The sequence below is a fragment of the Myxocyprinus asiaticus genome, chromosome 39 (assembly GCF_019703515.2).
Source record: "Myxocyprinus asiaticus isolate MX2 ecotype Aquarium Trade chromosome 39, UBuf_Myxa_2, whole genome shotgun sequence".
NCBI classification, from domain to species: Eukaryota; Metazoa; Chordata; class Actinopteri; order Cypriniformes; family Catostomidae; genus Myxocyprinus; species Myxocyprinus asiaticus.
In genome coordinates, this window is record NC_059382.1 from 4,061,124 (window position 1) to 4,075,425 (window position 14,302).

The 14,302-nt window shown below is 37.3% G+C and overlaps 1 protein-coding gene across 4 annotated transcripts in view; it reads right to left on the reverse strand.

Moving 5' to 3' along the window:
• Window positions 1–14,302, reverse strand: part of LOC127429887 (fatty acid CoA ligase Acsl3-like) — a 44,876-nt gene that overhangs the window by 7,678 nt on the left and 22,896 nt on the right. For all 4 annotated transcript variants that reach the window (XM_051679226.1, XM_051679224.1, XM_051679225.1 and 1 more), the window contains exons 6-13: window positions 12,552–12,702; window positions 12,021–12,144; window positions 8,604–8,675; window positions 6,254–6,393; window positions 5,685–5,857; window positions 3,629–3,703; window positions 444–635; window positions 27–141 (exon numbers count right to left, since the gene is read on the reverse strand). In XM_051679226.1, the coding sequence (XP_051535186.1) occupies window positions 27–141; window positions 444–635; window positions 3,629–3,703; window positions 5,685–5,857; window positions 6,254–6,393; window positions 8,604–8,675; window positions 12,021–12,144; window positions 12,552–12,702 (1,042 nt within the window). The remainder of the gene's footprint in view (window positions 1–26; window positions 142–443; window positions 636–3,628; window positions 3,704–5,684; window positions 5,858–6,253; window positions 6,394–8,603; window positions 8,676–12,020; window positions 12,145–12,551; window positions 12,703–14,302) is intronic.

The window sequence follows — 14,302 nt, forward strand, 5'->3', positions numbered from 1 at the left end:
GTGCAGATTGCGCTTTGAATTGGCACCTGTTGGCATATGCGCAGATGTTATCGATGAGAGGGCAGTTTTTCAAGAAGGCCTCCACCTTTCCCAGAGACACGTATTCTCCTGCCTGTAGCTTCACCAGGTCTTTCTTACGGTCTAATAGACACATACAAAAACACAAATATGCATATTAGCAGATTCAATCTCTTGTATGCGAGTTTGTGGGACAGGAAGTTTCCCTTTCTCTCCCTGCTGGGTTGTACACAGTTATCTGCTTGCTTTTAGTTCTTATCGCTGGCTTTATAGGAATAAGTCAACAGTGATATGTGTTATTTACAGGAAGTATAGGAGTAAAACATGTTATCGTAATGAAGAGGGGAGTTCCATTCAGTCACTTCTGACAAATCTTTCTTTATGGTGTTCTTCCCTATATCTCTTTATCAGTCTTGCTCTCTCACCAATAATCTTCAGGCAACCATCTCCATGAAACTCTCCGATGTCTCCGGTGCAGAACCATCGCTGGCCTTTCTTGTCCACAAAGAAATCTTCACAGTTCTTCTCCTTTTTCTTGTAGTAACCCATGGTTACATTGGAGCCACCAATCAGAATCTCTCCTCGTGGACAGGGCTTGTCTGTGGTCCGATACCCACCTGGATACAGAATGCATTGTTTGTAATGTCATAAAACAGCGTGTAAAAGACTAGACTCTACGGAGTTAAACTGTAGGTTCTAGGAATAAAAATGTCATACAAAATCTCTATAACTGTAGCAGATTTCTTAGCCACATAAACCTTACTAGACAGAACTACTGTACAGTAACATATGCTCTGAAGTTGTTAAACAATGCATAGTCAATGACATGACATTCATTTTTTGGTCCGGATCTATTTTTATTCAAATACAATAAAGAACATTAAAAAAAAAGTAATTCACAAAAAACCATTACTTTACAACTCTACAATAATGAGCAATTTCAGAGTTCAATGTCATTTTGATATCTTTTCTGGGACTTAAAGTAAAAAATGTCTAAGCGGTGTAACCGTCTGGAGACAGTACAAAAAATAGTCTCAATAAGTCTCAAAAGCTGAACTTCTTGAAAAAATAAATGTTAGTCATTTGGAATGATCTTTTATTATTTTTAATGGTAACACATTCCATTTGTTAACATTGGTTAACAAACATTAGTTAACATGAACTATCAATGAACAATACTTCTACATTATTTATTAATCCAAGTTCATTTCAATTTCGACATATACCAATACATTTTTAAAATCAAAAGTTGTATTAGTTAACAGTTAATGCAGTATGAACTAACATGAACTAACAATGAATAAGTTTATTTTTATTAAAAAAAGATTAATAAATGCTGTAAAAATATATAGTTAATTGTTCATGATAACTAATGTTAATGAATGGAACATTACTGTAAAGTGTTACAATTTTTATTTATTTTCAAAAATGAGCAGTGAAACAATTTTGTTTTAAAATATTATTAATTTTTAAAAACTTTTGTCCACCAAGTCAAAGGTAGGTGGTGCAACCAACATGCAGATCACCATTTTGTTGTCATAAAACCAAACAAAAGCAAACAAAAACAAGGAGGACCCCTTTAACCAAAATGTTTGACAAATTTTTATGAAGAGGCACATTTTGTTCAGTAACCCTGTGAAAATGTCTTAATATTCATGACTGGAAAAATAAATAAATAAATAAATAATAATAATAATAATAATAATATATATATATATATATATATATATATATATACACTGGTGGCCAAAAGTTTGGAATAATGTACAGATTTTGCTGTTTCGGAAGAAATTGGTACTTTAATTCACCAAAGTGGCATTCAACTGATCACAAAGTATAGTCAGGACATTACTGATGTAATAAACATCACCATCACTATTTGAAAAAAGTCATTTTTGATCAAATCTAGACAGCAGCCATCACTCCAACACCTTATGCTTGAGTAATCATGCTAAATTGCTAATTTGGTTCTAGAAAATCACTTGCCATTATATCAAACACAGTTGAAAGCTATTTGGTTCGTTAAATGAAGCTTAACATTGTCTTTATGTTTGTTTTTGAGTTACCGCAGTATGCAATAGACTGACATGTCTTAAGGTCAATATTAGGTCAAAAATGGCTAAAAGAAACAGCTTTCTCTAGAAACTCATCAGTCAATCATTGTTTTGAGGAATGAAGGCTATACAATGCTTGAAATTGCCAAAAAACTGAAGATTTCATACAAAGGTGTACACTACAGTCTTCAAAGACAAAGGACAACTGGCTCTAACAAGGACAGAAAGAGATGTGGAAGACCAGATGTACAACTAAACAAGAGGATAAGTACATCAGAGTCTCTAGTTTGAGAAATAGACGCCTCACATGTCCTCAGCTGACAGCTTCATTGAATTCTACCCGCTCAACACCAGTTTCATGTACAACAGTAAAGAGAAGACTCAGGGGTGCAGGCCTTATGGGAAGAATTGCAAAGAAAAAGCCACTTTTGAAACAGAAAAACAAAAAGAAAAGGTTTGAGTGGGTAAAGAAACACAGACATTGAACAACAGATAATTGGAAAAGAGTGTTATGGATCTTAACCCCATTGAGCTTTTGTGGGATCAGCTAGACTGTAAGGTGCGTGAGAAGTGCCCGACAAGACAGTCACATCTATGGCAAGTGCTACAGGAAGTGTGGGGTGAAATGTCACCTGAATATCTGGACAAACTGACAGCTGGAATGCCAAGGATCTGCAAAGCTGTCATTGCTGCACGTGGAGGATTTTATGATGAGAACTCTTCAAAAATCCGGACTATACATTGTGATCAGTTGAATGCCACTTTGGTGAATAAAAGTACCAATTTCTTCCAAACTTTTGGCCACCAGTGTATATATATATATATATTTGAAGACTTTTTGAATTTAATGATTAAGGTATACATGCACATGTATTCAAAGTGCAAGGAAAGTTTTTTACTTATTTAGCCTTTTTACTTGTTGGTAACACCACTTTCCTTTTTTTGTAGAAAATGCTGTAAAGGTGTTTTAAAATTATTATTTCTATGAACTTGACGTGTTTTAAACTAGATTTTTAAAATATTTCAATTTTTTTTATCATCTCAGAAAACCTCATTTTTCTTTGACATACATGCTTCTGTAGAAGCCACAATTTGGTTTTAACTTCATTGAAAAAAAATAAAATAATAATAATTGTTTAATTGTCGAGTTTATTACTTTTGCCACTAAACACCACCACTTGCTGTAGTAAAATCACTGTAATGTATGGCGTACTGTAGCTTTTTGCTTTAATAATAATAGTTATCTAATGTTTTGGCATGTTTTTGTTTCTAAATAATAAATATGGACTACGCAATTCATGTCTTGTTAATGTCTTTTCATTTAACAAATGTGAAGTTATGGTGTATTATTTGCAAAACGGTGTTGAATGTCCTTACAAGGTTGTAAATGATCGTAAATACTCTTTTTTTATCTTTCCTTCTCTCTTTTCTGTTATTTTGTTTAGCCTCTTGTTATAAATGATCGTCATCCACTCCTAGCTTGATGGATAGATAAACGTCCATGACAGTGTTTTTACAAGCGCAGATAAATGTGAGTGTGTGTGTATTATACTGACCCTCTATCCAGTCCTTCAGTTGAATTTCACAGCAAACCAGAGGTGCGCCAACTCTCCCTGTACTGTAATCCCAAACTACACACACACAGACAATAAGATCACTTAAAACAATATGTGCTTTGCTGAAAGGGCACAGTTATGTAATTTTTTCCACTGCAGAAAAAACAGATGACTGAATTGGTTTCTTCGATTAAACATCAAATTTTTTACGAGTCACCAGCTGCTTGAACTGTTCCACCACTGATTCCTCGGAGAACATAAACCTCAATCATTTTACCAGGCAACTTTCTGTCCTCCACAAATGTTCACAAATTTTCTCTTGTGGCTGTTGTGAGACAGAATATGGAGTCTTGACATTAGCCGCGGCTGTCAGTGACCTAGTTTAATTTGACTGGACTATCGTTAATGTCTCTAATGATGACCTGCCATCACAATTTTTAACGTGTACAGTGTGTTTTCATATGAAAGGAATGTTCCGGGTTCAATACAAGTTAAGCTCAATCGACAACATTTGTAGCATAATACTGATTACCACAAAAATTAATTTAGACTCGGCTCTCCTTTTCTTAAAAAAACAAAAACAAAACAAAACAAAAATCTGGGTTAGAGTGAGGCACTTACAATGGAAGTAAATAGGGGCCAATTTTTGGATGTTAAAACTCACTTTTTTTTTTTGGAATGCTCAATTCCCAATGTGCTTTTAAGTCCTCATGGTGGCGTAGTGATTCGCCTCAATCCGGGTGGCAGAGGATGAATCCCATTTGCCTCCGTGTCTGAGACCATCAACCCACGCATCTTATCACATGGCATGTTGAGCGCATTGCCACGGAGACATAGCGCGTGTGGAGGCTTCACACCATCCACCGCGGCATCCGCGCTCAACTCACCATTCGCCCCACCGAGAACGAACCACTTTATAGCGACAACGAGGAGGTTACCCCATGTGACTCCACCCTCCCTAGCAACCGGGCCAATTTGGTTGCTTAGGTGACCTGGCTGGAGTCACTCAGCACGCCCTGGGATTCGAACTAGCAAACTCCAGGGGTGGTAGCCAGCGTCTTTTTACCACTGAGCTACCCAGGCCCCCCGTAAATAACTTTTTATATATGTGGAAAGCACTCTCATCGCTCTCACACATGGACACACATACAAACGCACATACATGGACACTTGCACAGAGCCTTGATGTCAACGGACCTCTGCAACTCAATAAAACAGGTGTTTAGCAACAGAAAAGCTATGGTGCTGCTGAGAAGTATACTTAAACTGACATCTTGTCGATTTGAAGCGATGTTACTGCTGACGAGCTCATGCACACACACAAACGGCCACACACACACAGACACTACCTTGCTACTTCTATAAGTGCTTAAAAGCAGCACAAGCCTCCGATACTAGTTCTAAAGTGACGTTTTTGAACTAGCAACGAAGGATTGGGCTGTATCAAAGCAAGACGCTGAATGCGTGGCAGAAGTAGTTCCACTCACAAGAGCATTTTAGGGACAAAAAAAACAATTGTGTTAGTATATGCTGAAATGAACATTAACCAAGATTAACACGTGCTATAAAAGTATTATTCACTGTTAGCTCATGTTAACTAATGCTAACGAATACAACCTTACTGTAAAGTGTTACTGAAGAAACTGCACATAAACTAATGTGTATTATGAACGTGTTTTTAAGTTGAGTGATGTTTTGAGTTTGAGTTTTGAATCACTTTTATGGTGATTTAATGGCATTTTTCTTCCTTTCTGGAACTTGACAGCCTCAGTCAGCATCAACTTTTCATGTATGTAAAAGAACAACCTTGATATTTTGCTTAATATCTCCTTTTGTGTTTCATAGGAAAAAGTAAAGTAAATGATAGAATTACTGTTTCTTTTTTTTTTTTTTTTTTTGGTGAAATATTCCTTTAAGTGTTTAAATTATCATTATTGTGTTTCTAACACCATTTCAGATGTTTATTAGACTGACAGGCGCACAAGCACAGTATGTGAAAATGTGCATAATAATGTCTGAAATGATAATGTTGCTGGTGCAATGGTATTAATCTCACGCTGACTGATGGTTCCAGCGCCGCAGGTCTCTGTGAGGCCGTAACCCTGACCCACCGGACAGCAGAAACAAATGTTCATGAACCGCTGTGTCACAGCAGACAGAGGGGCTCCACCTGACAATAACACCCGTAAACGCCCACCTAACAATGCCCGAACCTTCCGGAAGACCAGCCTAGAGAAAGAGAGAAAGAGAGAAAGAGAGAAAGAGAGAGAATAAACATGCTAAAAATGTGTTTAAATTACTTTAGTGTATTTTTTTTCCTTTTAAAAGTTTATTGTAAGATTGAGGCGTTGCAAGCCAGACCCAAACCCACATTACCCGTGTGAGCACCAGAAACCTGTACGGTGACCTCTAGTCCACAGCTTCAAAAGTAAATTGTGAATTTATAATAAAAGTTGGCTTTGTGTGTATTCTCAGGAAATAACTGTATGTGATAGTATGGCAATGAGTGTATAACACACAAGAGTGTGTGTGTGTGTGTGTGTGTGTGTGTGTGTGTGTGTGTGTGTGTGTGTGTGTGTGTGTGTGTGTGTGTGTGTGTGTGTGTGTGTGTGGAATGGAATATACTTGTCACACAGTGGGGTCGTGTATCCCAAAGCAAGCTGCTCCATCTTATAGTTGTAGGCCAATAAAAATAGAGTCCTCTGAAACAGGCTCATTTCTTCCACTTTCAGCATCACGTTCTTATAGATCCGATCCATTATTTCCTACACACAGAGAGATAGAGAGAATATATGTGCATATAAATAGCTGCCTATGACATATCTTCATTTAAACTTTTTCAAAGGCATAACTGATGACACCTTAACAGGAGTACAATTTCTCTGAAATATACTAAATCATACATATTTTGGGTAATGAGTCAATGTGATGCTCATTTTTTGTGTCCGGATCTTAACGTAGAGTATTCATCATCTAATCTATGGTGAATATGTTAAAATATAACACAAAAATGAAAAAGGAATTTATTACTTTTAATTTGATTTGTACCTTTTACCTCTTGGGTATCTTTATTTGTTATTGACTCATTTTGTTGAGTAGATCTATTTTTTTGATCCATATAAACTTTAATGACAGGACCAAGGACAAAAATATTAATACCATGTTTTTGGAAATGTACTGTAGTAATATCATATTTCTGGACATGTACCATTCAAATCTAATGTTTTATGGACATGTACCATGGTAATACCATGTTTTGGAGCATGTACCATGGTAATACCATGTTGTATGGACATTTGCCATCCTAATTCCATATTTTACAGATATGTACCATGGTAATACCATATTTTTGGACATGTACTCTGGTAATACCATGTTTCTGGACATGTAACATTCAAATACCATGCTTTATGGACATGTACCATGGTAATACCATGTTTCTGGACATGTGCCATGGTAATACCATGTTTTATGGACATGTGCCATGGTAATACCATGTTTTTTGGACATGTGCCATGGTAATACCATGCTTTATGGACATGTACCATTCAAATACCATGCTTTATGGAAATGTACCATGGTAATACCATTTTTTATGGACATGTACCATGCAAATATCATGTTTTATAGACATGTGTCATGGTAGTACAATGTTGTATGGACATTTGCCATCCTAATTCCATATTTTACAGATATGTACCATGGTAATACCATATTTTTGGACATGTACTCTGGTAATACCATGTTTCTGGACATGTAACATTCAAATACCATGCTTTATGGACATGTACCATGGTCATACCATGCTTTCTGGACATGTACCATGGTAATACCATGTTTCTGGACATGTGCCATGGTAATACCATGTTTTATGGACATGTGCCATGGTAATACCATGTTTTTTGGACATGTGCCATGGTAAAACCATGCTTTATGGACATGTACCATTCAAATACCATGCTTTATGGAAATGTACCATGGTAATACCATTTTTTATGGACATGTACCATGCAAATATCATGTTTTATAGACATGTGTCATGGTAGTACCATGTTGTATGGACATTTGCCATCCTAATTCCATATTTTACAGATATGTACCATGGTAATACCATATTTTTGGACATGTACTCTGGTAATACCATGTTTCTGGACATGTAACATTCAAATACCATGCTTTATGGACATGTACCATGGTAATACCATGCTTTATGGACATGTGCCATGGTAATACCATGTTTTTTGGACATATGCCATGGTAAAACCATGCTTTATGGACATGTACCATTCAAATACCATGCTTTATGGAAATGTACTATGGTAATACCATTTTTTATGGACATGTACCATGCAAATGCCATGTTTTTAGTGTCCCTTGATTTTCTTTGAAGACCTTGAAGTATCATGAAAATGCTATGGTACATAAATATAGCGATCATTCAGTACCATAGTATTACCATTTGATACCATAACTGTACCATGAGACTACCACAGCATTTTTTTCTAAGGAAAGAGGACACTTTCTAATTGAGTTACTGCTTACATTTTCCATTCAGTAAGATGGAAGGGTGGAAAAGCTTTCTGAATATTTTTTCAATGTTCCCTCAAGATTACTCTGATGTTCTCCCACTATCCATGTCAGCTGCTGTGTTTATGCAAGTTTGCTGTGCTGTTTCACTATCGTTCCACTGGGACTTCCACTTCACAACCGCTCCAATACAGTGTCTGTATGTGTGCTTATACATTTACATTATCCTCTGACAAAAAAATAAATAAACTTGAAATTAAACATTACTAATTGTGTATCTAAAGTTTGTGAGTCACTGCTTGTGTGTGTGTCAAAGGGATAGATACACTGGGCTTTCTCACGTTCTGTTTACAGATGTTAATTGTTCTGGACAATCACATTTGCTGACATTCAACCCTCAAAACCCAGAGAGAGAGAGGGACAGAGTGATAGAGAGACTCAGTCTTACTGGCACTGCTGCCATTAGAGTGGGCTGCAGGACTGTAGCGTCTCCTTTGCTCCCCTTCTTTATCTTTGTAGACTATAAAGTAAAAACAAAGTAGAGAGACCGATACAATGTATTAAAAGCCTCAAACATATCCGTAAAATTCAGTTCATGAATTGTGTTTTCCATCATCTGGTCCCCAATGTACTAGCATTTTCCATTGTGACATCATCTGACATTAAATGATACATTTTTACATCACAGAGCAATGATTTGATGTCCCGAGTTCTTAATAGACCGCAACAGTCTGGTTCTGGAGGTAAAAATCCCATAACTTTTTCCATTAGGAAATAGATTTTTTTTTTCTCCCAATTTGGAATGCCCAATTCCCAATGTGCTTTTTTTAAGTCCTCGTGGTCGTATAGTGAATCGCCTCAGTCAGGGTGGCGGAGGACGAATCCCAGTTGCCTCCGCGTCTGAGATAGTCAACCAGCGCATCTTATCACGTGGCTTGTTGAGAGCGTTGCCACGGAGACATAGCGCATGTGGAGGCATCCACGCTCAACTCACCACGTGCCCCACTGAGAATGAACCACATTATAGCGACCACGAGGAAGTTACCCCATGTGACTCTACCCTCCCTAGCAACCGGGCTAATTTGGTTGCTTAGAAGACCTGGCTGGAGTCACTCAGCACGCCCTGGGATTCGAACTAGCGAACTCAAGAGGTGGTAGCCAGCGTATTTTACCACCGAGCTACCCAGACCCCCTAGGAAATTGATTATTAACATTAACTCATAAAAGACAGACCAACCGTGAGCTCAGAGATTGTTAATTGATGGTATTTGCTTCTGTTGAAGCCATTTCAGTCTGCTTTATTTCAACTTCATGAAAAACAAGTTTATTATTGGAATTTCTGGTGAAGAACTACACTACCTGTGATCCAGAAAAGAGAAAGTTTACCAATCAGAGAATCAGAGAAGCGCATAAAAAGAGCTCTGGAGCGACCTTCCCACTTGCTCTCTCTACTTATATATTCTCAAACTCTCAAACATATTTGTATATATCTACATATTTTAAATTAACATAAAATGCATTGTTTCTATACTTAAAATGAACAACTTTAAATCAATAGTTTTCATCATTTTTTATTACATCATTCACAATGCTTAAATGTTCCGGACTCAATACAAGTAAAGCTCAATCGACAAAATCTGTGGCATAATATTGATTAACACAAAAATTTATTTCGACTCGTTCCTCCTTTTCTTTAAAAAAAGCAAAAATTGAGGTTACAGTGAGGCGCTTACAATGCGAGTGAATGGGGGCCAATTTTTTATGTTAAAATACTCTCCGTTTCAAAAGTTTAGCCACAAGACGTAAATAATTTGCATGTAAACATGACTTTAGAGTGATAAAAACTTACATCTTTGTTGCCATGACGATGTAATGTCAACAAAACCCAAAATCCTAAAATGACTGTAAAAATTACGATTTAAACAACATTACTGCTCAAATGATACATGAGTTTTAATAGAAGAATTCATGCATGTGTTTTTATTAAATTATAAGCTTCACATTTCTGCTTTTAAACCCTCTAAAAATTGGCCCCATTCACTTCCATTGTAAGTGCCTCACTGGAACCTCGATTTTTACTTTTTTTAAATAAAAAGAGGGACGAGTCGAAATAAATTATTGTGGTAGTTAACGTTATGCCACAAATGCTGTCGATTGAGCTTAACTTGTATTGAACCTGGAATATTCCTTTAATAGTCTTGCACTTCTTTCCCACATGAAAGATGTTAAGTAAATAGTCTTGTACCTTTGTCTTTCTGTCCGATTTTCAAATACTTTTTGCTTCAGCTCAAAGTTTGTAATGTTGTGATTCACCTCTGTGCTGGTTGGTTTGGTTCATGGCTCTTTCATTAAGAACTCTTTCATTAAGAATTGTATGAAATCTCTATGGAAAAAAATAAGGCAGATGCTATTTGCACCCTGGTGCAAATAATGATATATGCTAATTACACCCCAGTGCAAATAGTGGACGATATTATTTGCACCCCAACCCTGGTGCAAATAATAGTAGATACTAATTGCACTCTGGTGCACATAGTGTCAGATACTATTTGTACCCATATTTAAATACTAACATACAGAATATGGGCATCACTGCAGCATCCAACAGACACACTACATTAACCCCTAAACCTAACCTTACCTTAGAAAATATAACCTTGGTTTTACTACAGTAACCATGGTTTCACTGTAAATTTACAGTAACCACAAAATTAACCATGGTTACTATTACTGTCCTCACACCATGGTTAACTGCATTAAAACTATGGTTTTTGGCCAAAAATACATGGTTAATACAATATTAGTCGTACAGTGATGTAATCTACACACAAGCGATGCCGAGCCGTGACCGCAGGAACGACTGCGATCGACAGACACCACCTTCGGATCAAACTCTTCTCTGCACTCCTCGACATTCACCGTGACCAAATCACTGTGATGAAATCAACATTTATATTCATTTTTATCTATTATTTTTAGTATTTTTTTTTTTGTTGTTGTGGATTTTCTCCCTTTTTTGTCCCCAATTTGGCATGCCCAATTCCCAATGCATTCTAGGTCCTCGTGGTGGTGTAGTGACTCACCTCAATCCAGGTGGCGGAGAACGAATCTCAGTTGCCTCCACATCTGAGACCGTCAATCTGCGCATCTTATCACGTGACTTGTTGAGCACGTTACCGCGGAGAATAGCGTGAAGCCTCCACACGTGCTAAGTCTCCGTGGTAAAGTGCTCAACAAGCCACGTGATAAGATGCACGCACAACTCACCACGTGCCCCACCGAAAGAGAGAACCACATTATAACGACCACGAGGAGGCTACCCCATGTGACTTCACCCACCCTAGCAAACGGGCCAATTGGTTACTTAGGAAGTCTGACTGGAGTCACTCAGCACGCCCTGGATTAGAACTTGCGACTCCAGGTGTGGTAGTCAGCATCTTTACTCGCTGAGCTACCCAGACCCCCTATTTTAAGTAGTATTAAAGGAAATATTAAGAGTGGAAAGAGGAAATCGTATGGGAAAAAGAGTGGGACAAAAGGTGGATTCGAACCGCGGTCACTAGGACAACAGTACACATTCACACTCCGGTTTTACACCCCACGCCACTGCAGCGACATCTATTAGTTAGTCTTTCGTATATTTCTGTGGTTCCACCAGACTATTGGGGTGCAAATAGCTGCATTGTGTGGCAGATGCTATTTACACCGGGGTGCAAACAGACATTCTGAAAAAATTATGGGAAAAACCAAGACGGTTGACACTGTGACACGGGCACTGTTGCGATCTCTTTGTTGCTTATTTGGGACATCACTAAGCAGTGCTTTGATCTTCAAAGTTCAACATGAGAAAGTGTGTTTGTATCACCTGGTCTGCAAGAGTTTGTGGGGAAGAGTAGCCAATTCTACATCCATGAGCCAAACAAACGATCTCAGCGCTCAACTCTAACACATGAGCCAAAGGAAGGTAACCAATGTATGTGTCATCCTCACTGCAAAAACAAAAATGCTAAATAAATACAGCAAATTTGTTTTGACTGATTTTGAATTAAGAATTTATCATCAGTATAAAATAAAAATGTTAAAAAATATATACACATGCACACAGACAATACATAATAGGTATACAACCATAAAATACACAAGATACTATACAATAAACTGTGCATGGCAAATATAAATCCCCACAAAGCCATAATCTTCACTCTTTTCTTTTTCTCAGTGTCACTCTCCATTCATCTTGGTTTATTTTATCCAAATGAAATGACTGGCTTTCTAGGAAACAATGATCAACACGATACAGTATCCACACACACAGCAGTGAATGCACATGGCTGCACGTGCACAGTTGAGTCAGAGGCATGACATGATAAATCACAGGATGTTAGTTTGTCTATACCCGAGGTTGGGAATCCTCTCGGCCATGCCTGTAATTCCTGCAGTAATATTACTGTGGGAGATCATGACTCCTTTCGGTATTCCTGTAGAGCCACTGGTGTACATTATCACGGCCACATCAGATGCACATGGAGGCTGTCTTTGCATTGACGCTGTAGAGAGACAGGCATTGAAGTTACTACAAACAAATTACTTTCTCTACAATGTAATGTGATTAATGGTGCATTCATGCCATGTCAGAATCACCATAATTACGAGATTCCGACTTGTAAAAAATGCTCACGTCTTCGTAGAACTTGTGAACTCTGACTTGAGAGTCGAGACATCATGTAAAATAACCAACTTGGCAGGGGTCTCAACAGTTAAAGATAGTTTAGATATATTTCCTTTTTACATGCCATTTTGTTATAGCCAGTGTTACTTGAAGTGCTTCTTTCTTAAATATTTAGAAAGAGCATATAGAGGTGAATTAATGTACACATTAATAACACATGGACTGAAGCCCGGGGGGCCCCTGTCGCTATTTGTGTAATTGTGACATGATAGACCAGCGCTTTGATCTTCTGAACACACAGAGCATGTCATATACGCTGGTTATGAACTTTAAAGTGTCATGAAACCACACAACACATTTTTTTGAGATGTTAACAGATATGTACATGTTGCAGATCATTGCAAACAATGATATCACTTATTAAGCTTATTATTAAGGGGAAAGTGGCTATGAAAAGTAAAATAAAGTTATATGATTTGAATTAATGAAAAGGGAAAGGAAGTGAGTGACAGAGGGGGTGGGGTAGGGTTTTAAGTAGCAGAACAGAACATTTTAGCCTTAAATTTGAGTGTTCTGTTTGAGGTTTTCCAAGATTTTAAAACCATAAAAACATGGGAATTAGAGTTTGTACATTTGTGTGTGAGAGCGTGTTTTGAGTTAGCGGACAATGTGATTTAGTATTAGCATGGTGACAGAACAGAGAGAGCGAGTAAATGTCATGTCGAGCTGAAAGAGAGGGATCAACTCAATGTCATGTGAAGTCTGAGGAAGTGTGAGAAAACACACACACACACACACACACACACACACACACACACGTTGGTGCAGCTATCCTTATGAGGACTCTCCATAGACATAATGATTTTTATACTGTAAGAACTATAGATTCTATCCCCTAACTCTACCCCTAAACCTCACAAAAAACTTTCTGCATTTTTACATTTTCAATAAAACATCGTTTAGTATGTTTTTTTTTATCTATTTGAATTATACACACATACAAACACATACACACACTCACACACACGTTGGTTTAGCTATCATTATGAGGACTCTCCATAGACATAATGATTTTTATACTGTACAAACTATAGATTCCATCCCCTAACCCTAACCCTAAACCTAACCCTCACAAAAAACTTTCTGCATTTTTACATTTTCAAAAAAACATCGTTTACTATGTTTAAGCGATTTGAATTATGGGGACACTAGAAATGTCCTCATAAACAACATTTATAGCATAATACACTTGTAATTACCAGTTTGTAACATTGTTTTTTCTCGCAAACCACCCAAACCTGCCCACAAACACACACACACACACTGTTGGGGAAGCTACTTTGAAACAGTGGCTTGTCAAGCTACTAGGGCTGCACATTTGTCACAAAAGTCATTATTATCAATTATTACCCTTATAATTGAAATCAGTGTCGTTATCGATTATTAATGTAGATTAACAGAAGTTACATTAAATACTT